The following is a 23,203-nucleotide window of genomic DNA, read 5'->3' on the forward strand; positions in this document are numbered from 1 at the left end:
TTATTTGAAAATCTTTTGCATATTATTTTCAATCCAATTGGGATATTTTTCAACTCGTGTATATACAACATGACGACTTGTCAATACCGAAATAGCTGAAATAATTCCAACAATTTTATTCGACTCGATGATTGAGCTTCCACCATTTCCCTGGAATTAATTTAACGAATTATCATCTGATTAATTAACACAATTAGCATATATATATATTTTAATTACCCAAGTGATCTTTGCTGTTTGTAAAATTGGTTCAAAACAATATTGAGAATTTTGAAAAGGAGCTAAAAGTTCATTGTAATATTTTCGACGACATAAAATTGGATTAAATGATTGGACATAAATAAATTGAAGATGTCTCGTCATTGTGTCAGTCAATGGATTGATACCCCAGCCAGTTACAAAATATACATTTCCAAGAATAGCTGCTGATGGTAATGGAATTGCCGAACGCAAAAAATTTAAAATCAATGGTTCTGTCACTAAAACAAGTGCTTGAATAAATAAAAAAAAATAAACATTAAAATTATAAAATATTTATTAAATTATATTAAAAATTAGTTGTTTAAAAATCATTATACCAATATCATTAATCCAATAATTTAAAGGATCATAGTCTTCATGTAATAATATACGTGAAACTTTATTTATATTCCAGCCAATAGTTTGTCTCATGAGATCATTTGTTCCGCTTAGTATTTCAATATTTGCATAGTACACATTACGATCAGATGATACACAACTTGCGGCTGTTAAAATATGATGATACGAAATAATTGATCCTCCGCAAATATGATAATTTTGATATTGTATCGATACTTGATATGAATATTTTTCAATTTGTACCGTTTGACCGCCGATAATTTTTTTTGGTAAATTTCCATTGACAACTGGAAATTAAAATATTTATTTTATATTATTTTTTAATTTTTAATATATATTAATAACATCAACAAAGTTTAATTTAAATACCAGAAATTAATAAATTTAAAATTATAATTTTACGCATAATTATTTTTTATCAGTATGTACTTGAAAATTAAAATTAAAATTATCAATTGTGCTTGATTTACGTTGAAAGAGTAGTTTTACATAGGCATATTTTTCTCCTCTATTCTTATCAAAATTTATGTGACATCATATATGTCACATTATACTTTGCTTAGACACAAAAATTCTCGTATTTTTTTCGTATTGTAATATTTATTATGTAAATATTTAAATTATATTTTTCGTTTGATTAAAAAGTAGATATTTTTTTTTATCCACGTGTCAAAGACAAAAATTAATTTACTAAGCACTTGAAAATACTTAAAATAATATTTTTAAAATTGAATTATATTTATGAAATTAATCGGCATTTAAATCTTTGCAAATTTGATGCCTAAAAAAGTCATTATAAAATTAATAGACACAAGTTGACACCGAGGACATTTTAAAAATATATATTTAGTATATACAGAAAACTTTTTAAATTTTTCAATATTTTTTATTATCAAATGTGTGCATGTACATTTATTTTTTTCTTCTTTAAATTGGCATTAGTACATGAAGGTCGAGGTTAATGTTAACAACAAATTAGCCTGTGATGGTGGTGGTGGTTGCTTTCGGTGAAAATAGTCACGCGATTCAACAATTATTTTGCCAGTGCATATATAAAATGTGCATTCAATGATTCTACTTAAAAACTATGCTTGTTTTAATTTCAAGTTTTTTATTTTTTTAATTTACTAGGCCTTATGTAATTTAAGTATACAAAATATAAACACTAATTGATGGCAGTTTTTATTTTTTGCGTGTTAAAAAATAAATAATTTAATATATTTTTAATGAACCTTGATCTATATATTTGTTGTTGTTGTTGTTGTTGTTGTAATAATAAATTTTAAAAAAATATTATTTACATTATTTAATTATGATTTATTATGTAAAATTATAATAATAAAATTTATTTTGCAGTATTTATAATTTTTTGTTTTACATATGCTCAATTAAATTTCTATATCGTATTGTTAAAATTTATTTACAAATGTAACTATAGAAATTTTATTTTTTTTTTCCAATTGAATTTTTATTTTTTTTTTATTATTATCATGCAATTAAGAAATAATTCACGAGTTTCACGAGCAATTTGATGCCTTTGATTGCGTCCTCTGCTTCTACTTCTCCTTTTACTATTATAACTATTATAACTATTATACATACACACATTACCCACAGTAGTATATGATGCCTCTTATTCCAATATAAAAAAAAAAGTAGGTTGAATTACTCGTGTGTCTTTCTATTATCTACAAAAAAAATCATTTTAAACAATCACGATAAATTTAAAAAAAACTATACTTAAATCATTTAATTATTATTTGTAAACAAATATCAATCGTCAGTTGAAAGTTCATATTATAATTAATAATTAATAATTATCATTTATAAAAAACTAAAAATTAAAAATGAGCTTTTTTCAAATAAATATTTATTTATTCATTTATATTATAATAAGAAAAATAAAAAATATAAGAGTACGCAAGTAACAGTTGTGGGGGGCTATGATTGAGGGATAAATTTGCTATCGGAGGTGGTGGTGGTGGAGATGAAGGGGTAGTTGAAAAGCTCAGGGATGTTATCGTCGTCGTCGTAGTCAGTGAGGTGGCGCCCTCGTACCTTCGATCAACCCCCACAGTAGTAGTTGGCTTCTCTTCCTCACACCCACTTCTTCATCGTTGGTTTGGCTCGGCAATATATTTTTTTTATTTATTTATTTTCATTGTTTTTTTTTTTTCCATCCGTGCCCCCCAATACGATTTCTACAGAGCTTTTGGCTTTTAACATTTTTCAATATAACATGTACCACCAGTAGTCATCCGACAATACAGTCAGACCAGTCACTATTATCAACACAATCCAATTTAAATTTATTTATATTATTAAATAATAATTTTTTTTTTATTTATTTTATAATTTAATTATATAAATTAAAGTGACCCAAAAAGTCTTATAAAAAGTTTATTTTTTTTTTATTTTTTTTTTTTTAATTTTATTTTTTATAATTTTCAATTTATTTTTATTATTAAATTATTTATTTATTTATTTATTTAAACAAAGTGTGACGTGGTGATGGTGGTTATTGAAATACTGGAATATTCATCAAAGTGACAGGTAAAATTATTATTTTTATTTTTTCATTGTATATAAATTTTATTTAAAAAAACAAGATTGATCATTGTGATGATCGAAAAAAAATCGAATTTGATATTTGCGTATAGAGTTTGTGTCTCTCATCGACAGTGGGCTAAGCTTGAATATGTAGGTGAATGTGTTTCTGGGGCCAATTTCACCCACCGGTTTTCGTCAATATATATTTATGTGTGTGTGTGTATATATGTATACATTAACTAGCATCATTTCACTCGACATTGTGTTTTGTGCATATTGTGTATACATTGTCGTCAAAGTCCTTCAGTCCGAGAGCACACAGAGTGACACTTGTTTCTACTTTGATGAAAAAATATGACTGAAAGACAAAAATAAAATAAATTACATAAAATATTTGTAAAAGTAGAAGAATAAACAAAAAGTGAAATTAATAATTAATATATTATATTATTGAGCTTTTTTGTTTTTCAAAAAAATAAATTAATTTTTGAATTAATAAAATAGAGGCAAAGAGAGAGAGAGAAGAGAATGATGGACTAATGTTGTTACAACAAAACACGTGTTGACATATATTTATTAGTCATTGTATGGGTTAATTTGTCAGTGGACAAATGTCGTGACACTCAACTCTCCAACTTGTCACCACATATATACATAATACATGGAAAAAATTTGACTCAATTATTATCGGTCAATCCCCAATGACAATTTCATATATAACACAACTTGAACTGTGTTCATTTTAATCTTCATTAATTGTTACATGTACAAATTGCCATTGGAATAAAGATTATTTTCTTTTTTTCTTCTGGCTGAAAATCGTTAAATTTACAAGGGATGCTATATGCTTTTTAACATTTTCCGCATAGGCAAAAAAAAAAAAAGTGAGAAAAGCAATTATTGTGTGACGCAAAAACTACTGTTTTAAAATATTAAATTGTTTTTTTTTTGTTTTTTTTTTGTCGTGAATATGTAAAAAGCTTAAAACTAGTTGCCAAAATGTCTGGATAAATAAAAATATGCAAAAATTAAAGTAGGAAAAAAAAAAAAAAAAAAAATGAGAATTGGGTGAAAAATAACTCTGGGTGATTTTTGTCAACTCGTTAATTTTGGCTAGAGTTTGTTAGTCATGAAAATAAAAATAAAAAAATAAAGAAAAATTACAAGCTTTTTTCAAAATACAAATAATAAAATGATAAATATATATTTTTGAGGTCTTTGATCCCCAGTGAATTTAATCTTATATTTTATATATTACATTTTCTTGAAAACTTTTTACAAATGTTCAATCTTAAGACAGGTTAAATTCACCCTCTCTATTATTTGCCCGAGGTCAATTTCCCGATCAACAAAACACAAAGAAAAATCATATCATATATAAAAATAAATATGTTTTTTTTTATATGATATAAAAACTCTCCCTGTCGGCATATCACATTGTATTTTTTTTTTTTTTTTTTAAATTTTTGTTATACATCTTTATTAGATTCCGGAAGTCCAGAAGGAAAAAATAAAAATAAAAAAATAGATATATACATTTATCTGGTCTCTAGAATAATATTTTTATTTTGATTCCATTTTTTTTTCTTTATTATTATTATTACGATATGAATTTTTCTTAGACACATATGTAGCGAGAAAAAAATGATAAAAAAAAAAATAAAATAGAGAGACCTTCACCCGTCGACCCTTGGTGATTCCAAAAATAGATGATATCCGTTCACCGGCTTACACGAAGCTTTCTTCAAAATTACCATCGTGTCTTCCTCAGTCATCCCTTCTTTTTACATATACACTATCAATTTTACCCTACAATCAACCCCCTATCCTGCACACACACACACACATAAATATATTTACTTTTTTTCTTTTTTCTTTGCCGGATGAACATTTATATCTATATCTACTCGTGTTTCATGTTACATCATTTCCGTCATCACTCAATTTATTAATTATTAATATTGATTTTATTAACATATATATATATTTATTTGTTTACAGATAAAAATAATAAAAATTGGAAAAAGGAGAAAAAAATGTAAATTATTGTGGCAAAAAAAGGCAGCAGTCATTGAGAAATGTATTTATCGATGAGCACTGGCTGCTGCACAGACCAAGAGGATGTCGAGACAACAATATTTAAATGTCGTTTTAAATATAATTATAAAATTATTATTGGTGTCATCACCATCACAAATTTACACGTGGAAAGATTGTGGATAAATTATTACTTATAAATTACCATACAATTTAATAATGATAGAAATAATTAGAATGAGATTGAAAATAATTATTATGATAATTATTGCAATTATGATGGATTTAACACGCACATCGAGATGACACAATGAGATGACAACAATTATTGGCCCTTGTAGCCTCAATTTTTTTTTCTAAAATATTGATAAAGACATACATAAACACACACACACACACACACACCCACACATGACCACACAACATTTACACATGTTTTAATAATAATAACGACAACAATCCCCAATTAATTTACATCCTTAAAATTCAACAAGTGAATAATGTAAATAAATTTAAAATATTTTGTCAATAATATAAGTTGAATTGTATTATTATTTTAAATGAAAAAAAAATATTGTCCAAGTGATGATAATGACAGTGAAAATTATCAAATGCAGAAAATCAATAATTTGGATGAAAATAAATGACAACAATTGGACCACAGTAAAGTGCATTCAATGAATTAATATTTTAAACAAAATCAAGTAACAAATTTTAATAAATAAAAAATAAAAAGAGACACAAGGATGTGCAATATGAAATTATGTGTTTTGTGATTAGTTAATATGATGACAATTTTAATAATAAATTTATAAATAAATACAGAGACTGTATATTTGTCGGATTATTTATTTTAATTCAAAGTGCATTTTAAAAGTGACAAGTGTTTGTAAAATAAATGAAAAAAATAAAACATGTAATTTTCAAGTGACTATGGAAATTTGTGAAAATCAATTACTATTTTAATTAGATAAATAAATAAATAATTAAACTGGCATTAAGTAGCCAGATTAAATAATAAAAAAAAAGGTGAAAGGATGCCAGGGGGTCGTAGGGGCCTGGTAGCCCCTCAAAATACCTTCCTGGAAAATATTATACGACGAAGTAGCAGTCAACGTGAGTAATTATTGTCAATATTTCATTATTTATTTGTTTGTTAATTGATGAGCCAACAATTGCATCAAAAAATAACTATAAAATTTATTTAATTTTTTCGTGTTTGGTATATGGTTAATATAGATTTTTTTTCCTTGTTTAAATTGAACAATATTGAATTGAAATAAATATTTACTCAGTTGCCTGATTGAGTAATTTATTTGTCATTAAATAACTCAATGATTTGCTTCAATAAAACCACCCTAATTAAATGGAAAAATATATAGAGTCTTTTAATAAATTGAATATATATTTTAAAAATAAAATAATTTTAATTTAATCACCAGCATTATTATTCAATCAATAGAAATTATATAATTATTTATATTTTAAAAATGTAAAAATATATTTTTTACATTTAAAAAAGTAAAATAATTTTAATAAAATAGAGAATATATATAAGATGAAAAAAAATATGTATAAAACCTTTTACTGTCAAGGTTTGTGTATGACCGAGTGTACAAGAAACGAAGCTAGTTCTAGTGGTGGTGGTGACGAAATGGCTTTTACGATCACACAACAGTTTTGCAGGCTTGTAATGCTATCGATCACACGACCGCATTTTCCACAAAGTTTATATATTTTTTTTATTTTTTATTCTAACATTGCCCTTGCACGTTACCTCTTTTGGTGGTATTTACAAAAATATAAAATTGTCATGCAGCCAATTCGATATATATACACAGGCTGGAATATGTTTTATTTATTTTTTATTTTTTTTTATTTATATACCGATCATCAATGTAAATTTATATTTATATCGAGCATAGTGTCATTTTATAAAATAGAAAATAATAGAATTCTTCAATTTGTTCAACTTTGAAAAATATATTTTTTACATTTTATTTCATATCTTTTTAAATGAAAGCAATATAAAATCATAATTATTTTTAGTTTTTTTTTGTATTGTTGTACTACTGCGACTTGGTTGTTATTACAATTGTAGTTATTTGAATGTGTTTATTTTGGAGACTCAACTTGTGTATAACTTGGAAGGTGTTTCAGTCATTCCCCAAGGCTTTCAAGTGATATATATACACTTGTGAATTTTCTTGACTTTGTACTTTTAGATATATATACAAAAGAAAAGCACAAGATTACTTTTGTAAAAGAAATAGTCAGAAGCTTTTTTTTTTTTTATCTTCATTGTTTTTGTATTAAATTTTCTGCGTAAATTTTTTTTACGCATAAAAAAAAAAACTACATCATGTTTTTCGGATTAAGCTTTGATATGATCCTGATTTAAAAAATATCCAGGATCTTTTAAAGCTCAAATCAAGGGATCAAAATTAAAAAAAAATAAAATGTTTTGTTGTTGTTGCTTTTTTTATATTTTGAATATGGTAATCCTTTGTCATGTACATTGTAAATATTTTTTGTCACTTTCTTACTCGCATATAGATATATATAATATTATGAATTAATTTGAATGCAAAATAAAGTAGTGATATACCAGCACTATGGTAGACCAACATGTTATGCATGAATAATAATATATTCATTGTCAAATTATACATAAATCGGTCACGTGGAAGTGACTAGTTTGATGATACAACATTGTCGTTATAGTTTAAACCTCAGCTTGACCCTTTTATAAATATACTTCATCAGGTCAACACTCAATTTCCAAATATATATTTATCCTTATTTCATTCATCACTTATTTTATTTTAAGTCAAAGTAAATATTTATAAATGTAAAATAAAAAAAATAAAATACATTTGATTTATATTTCACCATTTAACCTTAACAACCAAAAAATATATTTATTTTATATTTTTCAAGATATTAACAATTTTTGTACATATAAATTTTATAAATTTTATAATAAATATAAATACATATTATTGAATTATTTTTAGTGCAATTTTTATCTTATTTTTTAGTTTTTTCGATAGTAAAATAAAAAATAATACATTAGCAAGTAGAAAAACTTGAGACATGTATTTTTTTTTTGTCCTTTTAACCACCCACGAGTACATCTTAAATTGTCAAGTTTGAATTTAACACATTTTTTATTTCTTTGATGCAGCCGTTATGTATGTACGTGCCAAATGCCAAAGTATAACCTACCCTTATTTTTTATATTTTCAAACCATTACAAACAAATAAAAAAAAAACATAATCATTTACCTGTTTAAATTTTTAACTGTATACGTCTATTATAAAATTTATAATAAATAGATAAATATTATAGAGAATTTAGTCGTTTATTTCCGGCGTATTTCGGCTATATTCGTGGGGTCATTAGGTCAAATTTACCGGCTGCTGTGTGTGCACGACCTTACTCACTATTCCTGGTACCTTGTTTATTATATATATTGCGTTAATACATATACATACATATTACCAAAGCCAAACGTTGACCCAGTCACCCCTTGTTTATAAATTCACCCTTCCTGTCTTTTTTTTTTTTCATAGTATCTCTTACAAAAACAGTGTTTATCATAATCCCTAGAAAAAAAAAAAATGACTCTCTTAATCTTGAATAAATGAATAAATAAATATTATAAATAAAATACAAAAATAGAAAATTATAAAACAACATTTTTTATCATCAAATAAATAAAAAAATATTTTAAAGTCTTATAAATGGAAAATCGATGGTTTATTCTATTTTTTTTTTTTTTTTGTCAAAATTGTGGGTTTATCTTGGCAACATCGTTAGTTTTGATTTTTTCTAACTCGTTTTTCGTTGAAAACATTTAACAGGGACACCAGTGCTTATCGGTCTACCACCACAATGCAAGAACATTTAATTTTATTTTTTTTATTTTTTATATGATAAAAGTTTATATTCACAACACAGTAATCATATTTACTTACCCTTTCATCATTTATTATTTTTTATTATAAATACAATTTTATATTTTTTATTTTTTTTGCTATTTTTAACTTTTTATAAAACATTTTTTTGTATTACATAGACTTTTTTATTATTTTTTTAAAAATATCTACTCATTGCCACTCTGTGTATTGTTTAATATTCCTTTTTTTATCTTTTTTTTTTCTCATTAATTTTAACTTTTTTCTTCTCTCAAAGAAATGAGTAATTTTTTTTTTCTTTTTTTGCACCTATTATCTTGTTTTTGTTTCTTCTTTTCTTCATCACCCTCAAAATCATAATGAAGCTTTTCAAAATCCATATTATATTTTTGATATATTATTATTATTTTTCTTCTTTTTTTTTTCTTTTGGTTCAATCAATTAATCATTATTATTGTTGTTGTTGTTGTTGTTGTTGTTATCACTTTTGTGATTGGTGTTTATTGAGGTATATTTATGTTCTTTTTTTATGTATATATTCGTGTTGGGAATTTATGTATCATCAGTTGGTGAGAATCAACAAGGGAATTCAAAAGAATCTACAGAAAAAATAAATAAAAATAAATTTATATATTATCAAACACTGTGGGGAAAAGAAAATACATTTTTCCAATATTTTCTTTTGATTATTTATTCAATTAAATAGTATAAGGATAATGTATAAATATTTTTTTCATCATCATCTTTATCAGATATGACTCTTCAATATAACTTTGATATAAATAAAAAATAAATAATTTTATTTTAACCGCAAGTACTTATTTCAGTGACCTCGTATAAATCCTAATGACTTTGGCACAAACTTTTTCAACAAAACTTTCAAGCAATTTCTAAGCCCAAATATTTAGCTCATTCTCCACAAAATACCTTGGTAAATTTTCATTGCTTAAATACTTGATGAAATAATAATGAGTAAAAAAATAAATATAAAAACCCTAAAAAGTAAATGGCAAAATAAAAAAATCATAAACAATAAAAATGCGTGTCAGATTTTGTAATATTTTTTTTTTATAGTAAAAAATGACTATAAAATATTTTGTGATTTATATAGGTATGTATGAGTTGGATTAACTACATTAATACGATATACCAAGTTCATATATACATGTATAAAAAAATATAAAAAAAAAATAAAAAATCAGTCGTTAAATCTTCCGGATGTATATAAATGTTAGTTACTTGCAAAACTGATCACTTTGACCCTCTTGTTTCTCTACACTATACTTTTTTCAAGGATAATTTTTTATTTAACATGTGTGTGTGTGTGTGTTATTTTTATGTCATCTCAATGTACATGTATCGAATAATCTGTGATATTACTACGTCATTTTTATATGACTTTTTTAAGTCTATATACCAACCAGTTATGATCGCATGATGATATATATTTTTTTATTTTTTTGCATAAATTATATACACTAGACTTTATTCTACAAGTGCATAAAAATTTATCTGATATGTATCGTTAAATTATCGTATTAAAAATGAATGATTTTGTGAAAAATAAATTGATAATAAAATTTGAAATTTTTGAGCATGAATCAAACATGTGGAATTTTTATTTATAATTTTTTTTTTTTCTTTTTTTAAATGACAAGGATAATTTTAAATGAAAAAAAAATATATAACCTACATAGTTTATATATAATATATATTGTTAATAAAAAGTAAATGGTAATGTATGAAAAAATTTAATATCACAAAGAATTTCCGGATTTTCTGCAGTAAAATAGCGTGGATTTTTTTTTTTTCTTTTTTTTCTTGAACTCTCAGTTGATCTGCATCAACTAAATGATGTAAAGGATTTATAAAGGTAGTTTAAAATAGTACATATGTATGTAGTGTATAAAAATTTATTATAAATGGTCAGTCTAACATTCATTTCCACAATTGAGTTTACTAAAAATTTTATTTCATTTTCTTGAGCTCCAAATTTACAAAAGTAGGGCGCCAATATTCATCAAAAATAAAAAAATAAAAAAAAAATATGCAGTGAATGCCAAAAGAAGAGCCAATTTAATTTAATCCCCAGATTCATTTATAAACTTTTTGTTTATTTACTAAAATTATATTCCCTGTGGTTATTTAAAATTTAAAAAAAAAAAACAACAAAATGCATTATTTTCTTTTATTTTATTTTTTATGTTGAATCGAATAATTTTTTTATGTTACTTTATGCAGAAAAAGAAAAGAAAAAAAACCACAGGTGGCAAAAGAAAAAGCCATCGTAAATTTAATGATTTTGTTGAAAATTATTATGGCAAATAAAAAATTTTTAAACAACAAAACAAAATATAATAAATTTCCATAAAAATTAACGATAATTTAATGAACAATGAAAAATTTAATGTTCTTCTGGTTGTCTACATGCTGTTAAATTTTATAATTTCATGAGAATATTAAATCTAAATCCATTTCACTGTTGGGATAATAATAATAATAATTTTTGATGCTATATTGAAATGGCACTTGTGATTAGCCGGATATGAGATGTCAATTATTACTAAGCTACTAGCTCATGGCTATAAATTCAATTTTAATTATAAATTTACGTATTTATATTTTTTTAATAAATTTTTAATATTAACATTTTTAGCATTAACATTTTTTTTTTTTGTTTTAAAACTTTCCCTTTAATTATATTTTTTATAAAGAATAATTGGCAATTTTTTTAAATATTTTTTATTTGTATATAAATCTAAAAATATATATTATCAATTTGTTATTGATTCGAAAATAATAAATTGAAATTTACCTTGCTGCAAATATATTATATAAAAATAAATTTTAAAAGTTATTAAAATAATCTGATGTATTATAAATCATTGTCTATATTTGGCACAGTGAAATGTACAAATGACCCTTTAAAAAAACGACAGTATATTTTTCTTGTATCATTGCCAACTTTAGGGCCATGAAAATCACCTTAAAATCCATTAAATTATTTAAATAAATAATCATGTTAATATTTCCCCAATAATTGATCAAAATTATGTTGCAAAAAACATAATCAAATAAATTGGATGCATTTAAGCAAACCTTGAAAATAATAAAACAATCAAATAAAAAATATGCCAGAGGCACATAAGTAGTTACACAAAGAGAAAAAAAAAAAAAAAAAGGGATCGGCCTATAAAAAAATCAAGCAAGATGTCACACGCGATTCTGATTCATTTTATTTTTTTTACCTTCGTGATAAATAATCATGATTGTTGCATTTTCATGAGCCTCTTTTCATCCATCAGTTAAATATATAACTAGTCATGACGTGAAAATCAAAGGCTACACATTTAATAAAACCAAACGGAAAAAAAAAGAAAGAAAATATTCAAGTGCGTGCCTCGAGCGATTTAATCTTTACACGAATTTCTTCCCTCGACTATACATCAAAAAATAAAAAGAAACACAGCTTTGAAACAGCTTGATTACTCATTTTTTATATATATTTCTTTTTTTTTTTTTTTTCGGTTGGTTGTTGAGCGGATTTTCTTCATTTACCTATATAGATCGCGTGACTAATGACCAGTTTGCTCACTGCAACATGACACTTTTTTTTTTTCATTTTCAACATGATAGTTTTTTTTCAAATTTAAATGTCACATTTATTCAACTGTGGAAAGTTATTCATTATAATATTATAAAGCACTTGCTAAGTGGAAAATTGAATAATAAACTTGATTTTTATTTTAAAAAAAAAAAAAAAAATGTATAATTTATTATCATGATAACGATGATGATAATGATGATAAGGTACAGTAAATCAAAATGATTAAATAAATTCAATTAATATTCTTTTCAGCTTTAATCAAATAAAAATCTTATGAAATTGAATAAAAAGTTTATAATCAAGGGAAATATAAATTATATTTTAATTTGGTTTTTATTGTGGTTTGAATAGTCAACTTATTATTACATCTTGGTATATTTATGCACAAAACAATGCACTGGCAAAATGCATTGAATAACTGAGTGTATACCAAAATTTACAATTGAATTTCCTGGAAGACAAATTGTCGATTGCCTATGGAATATCTACATTGATTATATAGCGAACAATTGACTTGACACATACCAGATATGTTAGACCTCGAGCAAAACTTTAAGCTAAAAAAATCAATGAAGACGACAGCACGTGCTGCTTTTTTTTCTATTAATTTATTTGTCTATCTATCATTTACACTGTCCAATTTAATAACATTTTCATATTAATCATTTAAAATCGATTCAACAAATTAAACTCGCTATAATTATTTCGAGCATCAATTGTTAACACTGACTGTTTAATTATTGTAACACATTAATTTATTATTCTTTTTTTGACTATTAATAACTTGTTAATTTAATTAAATTTAAAATACTATTTTTGGATGATTTAATTTTAATCTAAAGGCGCATTATAAATTGTAATTGATAGAGTGTTGAAATAATTAAATAATATATATATTAGAAAAAATCATGATTTGAAATAAATATTATTATAAATTAGCTATTTATTGAAGCACCTTGACCCGAGTATTTAAAATCAACTGATGAAATACTAAAAAAAAAAAAATAAACTAAAACAGTTGAACATTTCTTGCGTGTTGATCGAGATCTGTGCTCAAGTCAGCTTGATGACTTTGGCCCGGTCTTGGCTATGACCTTACTATTCCTTTACCCGCATTAAAAAAATTACCTACCCTTGGCAATGTGTTTCATGACATGAGAAGGGTACCTACCACACATCTCAAGGTATACATGTACTATATACATTGAAGATTTAAAAAAAATTAAAATAACAAAAACATTACAATAATATATAAACATTAAAAATTTTATCAAATTAAATTTTATTCATTTGACATCAATTGATATGTACAAGATAAATTTTATATTTTAATTTTGTCAAAGTTAAATTAAAGCTTGTGTGTAAAAATAAATTATTTTATTTCAATTTTAAATGGTTATTATGCTTATAAACACATTGTCCATATGAATATGCATTGAATGTGTATTTCCGGAATAATGAATATTCAAGTTTTCATCAGTTTGTCTGTCTATTTATTCATGCATACAGCAAAAGTAAATTTTCACAAATATCCATTTATATAAATTTTTTTCTTCTCTGGATCATCATCATCATCATCATAATCTACAAATAGTAAAAAATAAAAGCTTTTTTATTCATCAATACAATAATAATTACCAATTGAACGATAAAAAAGTTGCAAAAAGTTTAAAAAAAAAAAACTGTATACAAGTATTTTCCATTTTCAAAAAACTTGAATTTTCTTATGAAAGAAATTTATTGATTTATTTTTAAATGAAAAATAAATAATAAACATACTTTTTTTATAAAAATAATAATAAAAAAATATGAAACTTGATACAGAGAATTTAATGATAAAATGATTTTCATACATACACAAGTAAATATTGTACGTGTGTGTGAGTGTGCATTTACTATTGAAGCGTCAAGTAGTCGATATCAACGCTATGATCGGACGAGTTGAATAGGTGAATGTTGCACTTGAAAAGTTTTTTTAAGTACAAACTCTTTTACTGGAAAATACATGATATTATGCAAATAAACATTTACAAAATAATAAAATACTTTTAAATAAATAATCAAATAAATATATGTATTATTTAAATTTTATTATTTTTCAATAAATAAATATATTTAAACATTTAGGTTATTTTATTTTTTCATTCATTTATATTTTTTTTACGACCCCATTTTGTAAACTACTCTGTATTCTTTAAACAATTTTATTTTTTCGAGTTTGTATCGTCGTTTTTTTTTTTTTTTTTTAGTGTATTAAAGTGAACGCGTGGAACGCTCACAGGCGACTATTTTAATCGACTTTGTTGTACTTAGAGGCCAATCAAGTGTTGTGCTTTTTCCTAGTTAACTGAAAGAAAAAATAATAAAAAAAAAGGCAAATTTTATTATTATTTTTTAACGAAAAACTATATAGGTATATATATGAATAAATAGACGAACCTTAAACTATATGAAGCTCGTTTTTGATCGTTGTTTCGAGGTCGTGAAACAATACTCAAGTATCTCATCGAAATTAAATTGCTCTTTTTTTATTTTTTACATTTTTCAATTTCCAACTTGTAATAAGGTTTTCATTTTTGTGTTTATTAAATTTTCGTATGAATTTATTTATATAATAAATGAAAAAAAAAAAAGATTATTTAATGAAAATTGACAGTTGGATTAAAGAAAAATGTTTATACAGTTAAAGCAACCCTACAAACTCAAATCTTTTTCATGATTTTCAAGGGCCAATTACATTCATCAAGATGCATTTATTATTTTTCAAATAATTTCATATTAACAGTCTGAAAATTCTTTAAATATATAATATTTAGTTTAAAAAGAATAATTATTTAATTAGTAATAATTGAGTATTAAAAGTAAAATGATGAGAGATTATTGAATGAGCTACAAGTGGAAATGAGGGATAACGATAAGAGATAGATTGTTATCGAGTTTAAAGTGTTGAAGAGTTTTAGCTTTTAAAGAATCAAGAGCTTTTTGATGAATCTGTGAAAAAGGTCACTCAAATGATCAAGAGTTTTTTATTATATAACAAAAATTTCAAAATAAAAAAAGAGATGAAGTAATTGTTAAAATAAAAAATACACAATTTCCTCATTTTGTGAACTAATTAATTTCAATCGATTTGAATTTGTTGATTGAGTCTCTTTGACGATGCTTGCGGCTTTAATTTTCAAACTATATATACACCAACTCAATCATCCCGAGTATATATTTATTATTTTTATTTTTTTGAAATATATTTTTAACCAATTACGATAGTTATTATATAACTTGATATTCATTAATTATTATTTTGGATTATTGATGAAAATGTTTGAGGGTCATGTTGTATACATATAGCAAACTGTGTGTGTGTGATCACCCGGGAATTTATATATATACCAATCAATTAGATTAATAATAATTTAATATTTATTAAAGCTTGTCAACATTTAATTTATATATTTAATTGACTCATATGTTATTCACAGCTGATAGCAGTTTTTTACTCGCCAATGCTCAAATTGTTGATTTTCCAATTGTTTATTGCAACGAGAGTTTTTGCAAGATATCTGGATTTAATCGTGCCGAGGTATGTTTTTCATAAATGCACAAATTAAATATTATTATTTATAATTTAATTAATTTTCATATTGCAATTTTAAGGTGATGCAAAAATCATGTCGTTGTGGATTCATGTATGGCGAGCTGACTGACAAAGAAACAATATCAAGAATTGAAGAATGCTTGGAGGCCCAGATACCCGATCAATTTGAAATATTGCTCTACAAAAAAAATAGTGAGTTATCATCAATATATGATTATTTTATTTTTTATTTTTTTCTGTACAATATCTGGCTGGTTATAATATGTACGTGACGGGAATAAATTTCATTCAAAACGAGGAAGTTGATGCCATGTTTTATGTATTTTTTTTTTTTTTATATATGTTTTACATCCTCTGCAAAATAAGGAATATAAATTGAGATATTTATTTTATTTATTTTATTTATTTAATTCCTATTTACTTTTTGTACTTTTTTTATTTTTTTTATTTACAATTATTATTGCATGATTAATAATTGCATGATTTTTATCAGAAAAAAAATATAAATTAATATCGTGTGATAAACAATGTAAATATTCAAATAATAATTAGTATTTTTTTTTATTTTAATTATTTCATTTGAAAATGGCATCGGCTTTCTGTCTTGAAAATTAAATTAATTTTTTTTTTTTTTTTTGATAAATGCACATGTATTTCTTCTAAAAGAAAAAAGAAAATTTATCGAAAAAAAAATCATAATATTTATTTTCATGTATCGATTTTAGTCATTCAACATTTTTTTTTTTTATTTTTAAAATTTTATTTGATTTATTTATTGTATAAAAAAAAAATCAAAACATGACTAATAAATCTACGTATAATATATATTTCTTTTTTCTTAAAAAAGTTTTATTTATATATCAGTACAGAGTTAAAAAAACAATTTAAAAATCTAAAAAAAAAAAAAAGTCGAGTATAATAAAAAGATATAATTTTTTTGTTTTTTTATTTTTCTTCAAAGGTAATCCACGAGGTATGTGTATATTCAGGTACTCTCTTAATGACTATAATAATATATTATATTTATTTCGCTAGCTCGCAAAAATATAAAAACACTTTTGCCAATGTAAAATTAAATTTAAAAAATAAATATATAAATAATATTTGTCAATGATGAGGCGTAAGTTATTGCTGATTAATGTCATGCTAGGTGCCTTAATTAAATCAATCGCATAATTGCTCTTGAAATATATATTCTTAAAATCAATTTGTAGATTAAAAAATATAAATAATATTTTTAATAAATCTTAGACTACATTTTTTATTTATTTAAACAAAAACAATTTTTAAGTAAAAAAAAAACAAATTTAAAGCTCTTTTCATCATCATTTTTTAACTGAAATATAAATTAAATTACAATTAATATATTTTCATAAACACGCTGACACATAATCTTTCATAATTAAATTCACCAAAAAAAAAAAAAAAAACCACACAAACAAACAAACTTTTGAATAAATCTTTTATTTTTTTTTTTTAATTTAAAATTTCTTTTTTTCTTTTCTTTTGCATCTTTAATAATAATTAAAACTTTTTAAATTATTTTATTTTTAATTTTTGCTATTCCACTTGTAGATATCTAGATCATAGAAAAAAAAAATATAAATATATTTTATTTAAATTTATTTTCTTTAATTTTTCCAAAATAAAAAAATTATTATAAATTTTATCAATCTCTAAATTTTTCTATGTATATAATATTTTGTTTTGCTTATAATTATTAATAATAATTTAGTTTTTTTTTATTTTTTAATTTAACTATAATTTATACTTATTTTATATATATTTTCTAAATCCTTGCTCCAAATAGTGGCACGCATGCTTCATACAATTGTGAGAGAACGAATACCCCAGTACTACTCATGTAGGAATTCCCAGATTCAATCGATAATTATATAATGTAAATTATAAACTGGGTTATTATTAAAACTAATAAACTCTATTCTACCTTTAATTTTTTTTCAAATATATATACACACTAATTTATATCAACTAAATTAAATATTACAATTCATTAATTTTTTATTTTCAAGCTGGGCTACATTTATCTTTTTAAAAATAATTTCCTTTTCTCTTTCCATTTATTTTTATTATAATTATGTTTTTTTTTATAAATAAACGTAATAATAATTTTTATATTTTTATTTGTGCAAAGAAATCAAAATAAACACAAATAAATTGTAAAAATTATTTTTTTTTGCCAAATCAAGAAAATGTGGATCAACATTATCAACATCATAATAATTATATCCAAGTAGTCATTATTGGTAATACATATATAGTAATAATGTTTTTGGTAATAAAAAATATAAAAAGTATATAAATCGAAAAATAGTTTGATGTATAAATACAAAAGAGAAATAACGTATTTTTATATGTCCAGGAAACAATATGGAATTGGATGATGATGATGATGATGAATTAACGTGAACATCTTGATTAAAATGTCCACAGAGACACCATTATGGCTACTACTACAAATAGCACCAATAAAAAACGAACGAGATTTGGTGGTATTATTTTTACTGACATTTCGAGATATAACAGCATTAAAACAACCAATAGAAACAGACGACAACAAGGGTGGTTTATCAAAATTTGCAAAACTTGCCAGATCAGTTACGAGATCAAGGTCCGTTCTAGTATCCCAATTCAGCTCCCACCTGCCAGCACTCAAGGACGGTGTTATACCAACTTCAACAAAACCATCACATTTAGCTCACGTAAGCAATTTCGAAAAAGAAAAAGAAAAAAAAAAACCATCAACTTTTTAATGCAGCAGTCAAGTCATGTATTATTATTTATTTTTTTGATTCAGTATCAGTCTGCAAATCAAATGATATCATCAACTGGAGAATTAATGCCACAGTATCGTCAAGAAGCACCAAAAACACCACCTCATATTTTACTACATTATTGTGCATTCAAAGCAATTTGGGACTGGATTATATTGGGCCTGACATTTTATACAGCTATCATGGTGCCATATAATGTTGCATTTAAAAATAAAACAAGTGAAGATGTGTCTCTGCTTGTTGTTGATAGCATTGTTGATGTTATATTTTTCATTGACATTGTACTTAATTTTCATACGACATTTGTTGGTGCAGGAGGTGAAGTTGTGTCTGATCCAAAAGTAAGAATAACTTGATGATGATGATGATAATTATTTATTTTATTTTTACTTTTTACACCTTGTATAATATCAGCCTCGACCTGTAGTTTATATCATTGATTTTTTTTGCCCTTGCAAATGTTTTTTTTTTTTTAAATATAATAAAATATATATAGGTTTTGTCAACTTGATTATACATTTATTTGTTTGTTTGTTTTGTTAATAAATAAGGTGATAAGAATGAATTATCTCAAGTCTTGGTTCATCATTGATCTATTGAGTTGTTTGCCTTATGATGTATTTAATGCATTTGATCATGATGAGGATGGCATTGGAAGTCTCTTCTCAGCACTCAAGGTCGTACGATTACTTCGACTTGGTCGTGTTGTTAGAAAATTGGATCGTTATCTTGAGTATGGTGCTGCAATGCTCATACTACTATTGTGTTTTTACATGCTCGTTGCACATTGGCTTGCATGTATTTGGTATGTTAAAATATAATTAAATTTTAAAATCATTTAATCATATTCATTTTATATTATATTTTTAAATCATTTTTTTATTATTGCATTTCCATTTTTTTTTTTGTTTTATTTTTGCTTTGTTGTATTGTATTTTGGGTATTCATGGAGATTTTTATATTCTTCACTCGAGAGGATGCCATCACTGGTTCATCATGTTAAACAATACAAGTATTACCAGAATTAATTGCTGGACCATCAAGAAGAACAATGTATGTTACAGCACTTTATTTTACAATGACATGTATGACATCTGTTGGTTTTGGTAATGTTGCTGCTGAAACTGATAATGAAAAAATATTTACAATATGCATGATGATAATTGCTGGTAATTAATAATTTAATTATAACATCAAATATAATATCAAATACATATATAATATTTAATTTATTTTTTTTTTAAATTAGCTTTACTTTATGCAACAATATTTGGTCATGTTACAACAATTATTCAACAAATGACATCAGCAACAGCAAAATATCATGACATGTTAAATAATGTTAGAGAATTTATGAAGTTACATGAAGTACCAAAGGCACTGAGTGAGCGAGTTATGGATTATGTTGTTAGCACCTGGGCAATGACAAAAGGTCTTGATACAGATAAAGTATTAAATTATTGTCCAAAAGATATGAAAGCAGACATATGTGTTCATTTAAATCGTAAAGTATTTAATGAACATCCAGCATTTAGGTAAATATACATTTGTTTTAAACAATTATTTATCAAAAATTACAAGACATGAGTGTGTATGTAACATGATGATAAAATTAATAAAAATATTATACATATATAGACTTGCATCAGATGGTTGTTTACGTGCACTTGCAATGCACTTTACAATGTCACACAGTGCACCTGGTGATTTACTATATCATACTGGTGAATCAATTGATTCATTGTGTTTTATCGTAACTGGAAGTCTTGAAGTTATACAAGATGATGAAGTTGTTGCAATACTTGGCAAGGGTGATGTTTTTGGTGATAGCTTTTGGAAAGATTCAGCTGTTGGACAAAGTGCGGCAAATGTACGAGCCTTAACTTACTGTGATCTACACACAATAAAACGTGACAAACTTCTTGAAGTATTGGATTTTTATCAAGCATTTGCAAATTCATTTGCTCGTAATTTAATACTCACATACAATTTACGTCACAGGGTGAGTGTTATTTTTTATTTTATTTATTTAAATTTCAATATATTATCATCATTTTGTGTTTACACACTTGTACATTATACCAAACAAAAAACAACACATGCTAATTTGAAATTTCAAGCAATTAATTAAACACCCCCACACACACACAAACATTAATTGAATGCAAAAAAAAAAACAATTTGTAGTCGTAAATATTCATTACACACAAATAAAAATACTTGGCAAATTAATTTACAACAATTTTTTCAATAATTAACATATTTATTTGACATTATTTTCCAATAAATTTGTCGTTGATGATAACACACAGATAAACATGAAAATAAATAACAAAAAAAAAATGAAAATTTGATTTTAAAAAGTGTTGAGTATTTTAACATATATGTGCAAACAAATAAACATGTCATTGTTTTTTTTTTTTATTATTTGTACAGTTGTATTTTTGTAGCCAAAGTAAATTTTTTTTGGCAAGGATTACGAGACACACTTACCCACTAAAAAATCAGGCCGTTCTTGTGTCTCAGAGTGTATTTTTTATATCCTCTTTTACAAAATTTAACTTATTCTTTGGCCCCTTGATACTCAAGATTTAAATAAATTATATGCTCTCTTTCGCATCATGTATTCCGTTGAGCTTTTTCTCAGTCATCATCATCATTATGATGAAGAAGAAAAAATTAATCTTCAAATAACTTTGCCAAATTTAAACATAAAATTACTTTGATTCGATGTGTATTATGTATGTGTGTGTGTGTGTTTGATGATATTTGATAAAATTTTATGATGAAAGTCCTTCAAATTTTTATTTCTAGCATAACTTTAGCAGCATTATCTTGATCAAGTATAGATTTACCACTTGCTCTAACATTTTCTTCAATTTCTGGTACTGGTCCAACACCCCAAACTTCTAAATGTTTAATTTTAAATATTTCTTTACCACTTAATTGTTTATAATTTTGAAATGTTGTACATGATGGACTTGATTTACCACTACCATAATCACAATCAAGCCATAAACCAGGATAATTTAATTGTCCACCCATTAATAAACCATTTGGCATTGTTTGTTGATGTAAATTTAAATATTGATAATGATTATTAAAGCCAGTTGATGAAAATGTTAATATATCTGGATCAAGTTTAAATAAAAAACACGTTTGATTACCAACAAAATTTGGACTCAATGACCAATTATCTGATGCAAAACAACCAAATATATGATCATCACTATCTTGTATTATAATTATTGTTGATCCTTGCATTGATATACGTCCAAGCATTGTTGAAAATGATTCACCATGTATTTGATTTGAAAATAAAAATCTCCATTCATTTCTCAATTCAGCTGGTAGACTTAAATTTAAAAATAGGACATCACCAAGACCAAGTATACTTGGAAATAATGGTATATTTTCAAGACCCTTACATAATGGCAATAAATTTAAATGATTTAATTTATTAATTGTTATATTTTTATCATTTTTTTTTTGTGATATTAAAAATAAACATTGTATAACATGTGATTGTATTTGATTGAATATTGATGATTGTCCATACCAATTTTCAATTTGTTCAATTGTCAATGTATCATCATATTTTAGCAAATCATCACACAATGATTTTGATCTTTCATTTATTCTTCTTGTATTAACAGTGCATCCAATGCTACTCCAACTTTGATAATTAATATTATTACAATTTTTAAGTAAACGTAAATATGAATTTATTGTTGCTTGTACATACTGTAAAAATGTATCAATTGGTATTGTTATTTTCTCTTCATCTTCACAATAACCATGAAATATTAAATTTGTTCTTTCTTCCTTATTACCACGTACTGAATATACATATAATCTACCAAAATTTTCTCCATTAATTGCTGTTAGCTTTTTATTGCCTGGTTCATGACATAAAAAACGTACAATAAATTGTAATAATATTTGATCCAAATGATTTGACCAATGTTTAAATATATCTTCACGTTTTATTGAACCAGAACTTCTTGACATTGATTTAAATATATTTTCAACGAGAATTAATTCATCTGATGACAGTATATTTGCTGATGATGCTGAACGACTTGATCCATGTCCCAT

General features: G+C 24.4%; 3 protein-coding genes across 3 annotated transcripts in view; 1 reads left to right on the top strand and 2 right to left on the bottom strand.

Annotated features, from left to right (window-relative positions):
* LOC122847773 (chymotrypsin-1-like) lies at window positions 1–3,929 on the bottom strand. Its single transcript, XM_044145630.1, has 4 exons — window positions 3,914–3,929; window positions 579–887; window positions 220–491; window positions 1–150 (listed from the first exon to the last, which is right to left on the bottom strand). The coding sequence occupies exons 1-4, from the start codon at window positions 3,927–3,929 to the stop codon at window positions 1–3; spliced, it is 747 nt and encodes a 248-aa protein (XP_044001565.1).
* Window positions 2,716–23,203, top strand: part of LOC122860625 (potassium voltage-gated channel protein eag) — a 27,101-nt gene continuing 6,613 nt past the window's right edge. Inside the window, 10 exon segments of the mRNA XM_044164519.1 lie at window positions 2,716–3,153; window positions 5,152–6,303; window positions 16,195–16,295; window positions 16,370–16,502; window positions 18,765–19,033; window positions 19,129–19,446; window positions 19,657–19,914; window positions 20,058–20,274; window positions 20,355–20,640; window positions 20,744–21,107. Coding sequence (XP_044020454.1) covers window positions 6,225–6,303; window positions 16,195–16,295; window positions 16,370–16,502; window positions 18,765–19,033; window positions 19,129–19,446; window positions 19,657–19,914; window positions 20,058–20,274; window positions 20,355–20,640; window positions 20,744–21,107 — 2,025 coding nt within the window. The 5' untranslated portion in view covers window positions 2,716–3,153; window positions 5,152–6,224.
* LOC122860623 (MTOR-associated protein MEAK7) overlaps window positions 21,106–23,203 on the bottom strand; it is a 2,603-nt gene continuing 505 nt past the window's right edge. The window contains exon 2 of the mRNA XM_044164518.1: window positions 21,106–23,203. Within this exon, the coding sequence (XP_044020453.1) occupies window positions 21,902–23,203 (1,302 nt within the window). The 3' untranslated portion in view covers window positions 21,106–21,901.

The sequence above is a fragment of the Aphidius gifuensis genome, linkage group LG1, assembly GCF_014905175.1.
Source record: "Aphidius gifuensis isolate YNYX2018 linkage group LG1, ASM1490517v1, whole genome shotgun sequence".
NCBI lineage: Eukaryota > Metazoa > Arthropoda > Insecta > Hymenoptera > Braconidae > Aphidius > Aphidius gifuensis.

What these genes read in the sequence shown, in the direction of transcription:
- LOC122847773 (XM_044145630.1), bottom strand. An exon ending in TTATTGGATTAATGATATTG is followed by an intron (nt 492 to 578) that starts GTATAATGATTT and finishes TATTTATTCAAG; the next exon opens with CACTTGTTTTAGTGACAGAA. An exon ending in AAACAGCAAAGATCACTTGG is followed by an intron (nt 151 to 219) that starts GTAATTAAAATA and finishes AATTAATTCCAG; the next exon opens with GGAAATGGTGGAAGCTCAAT.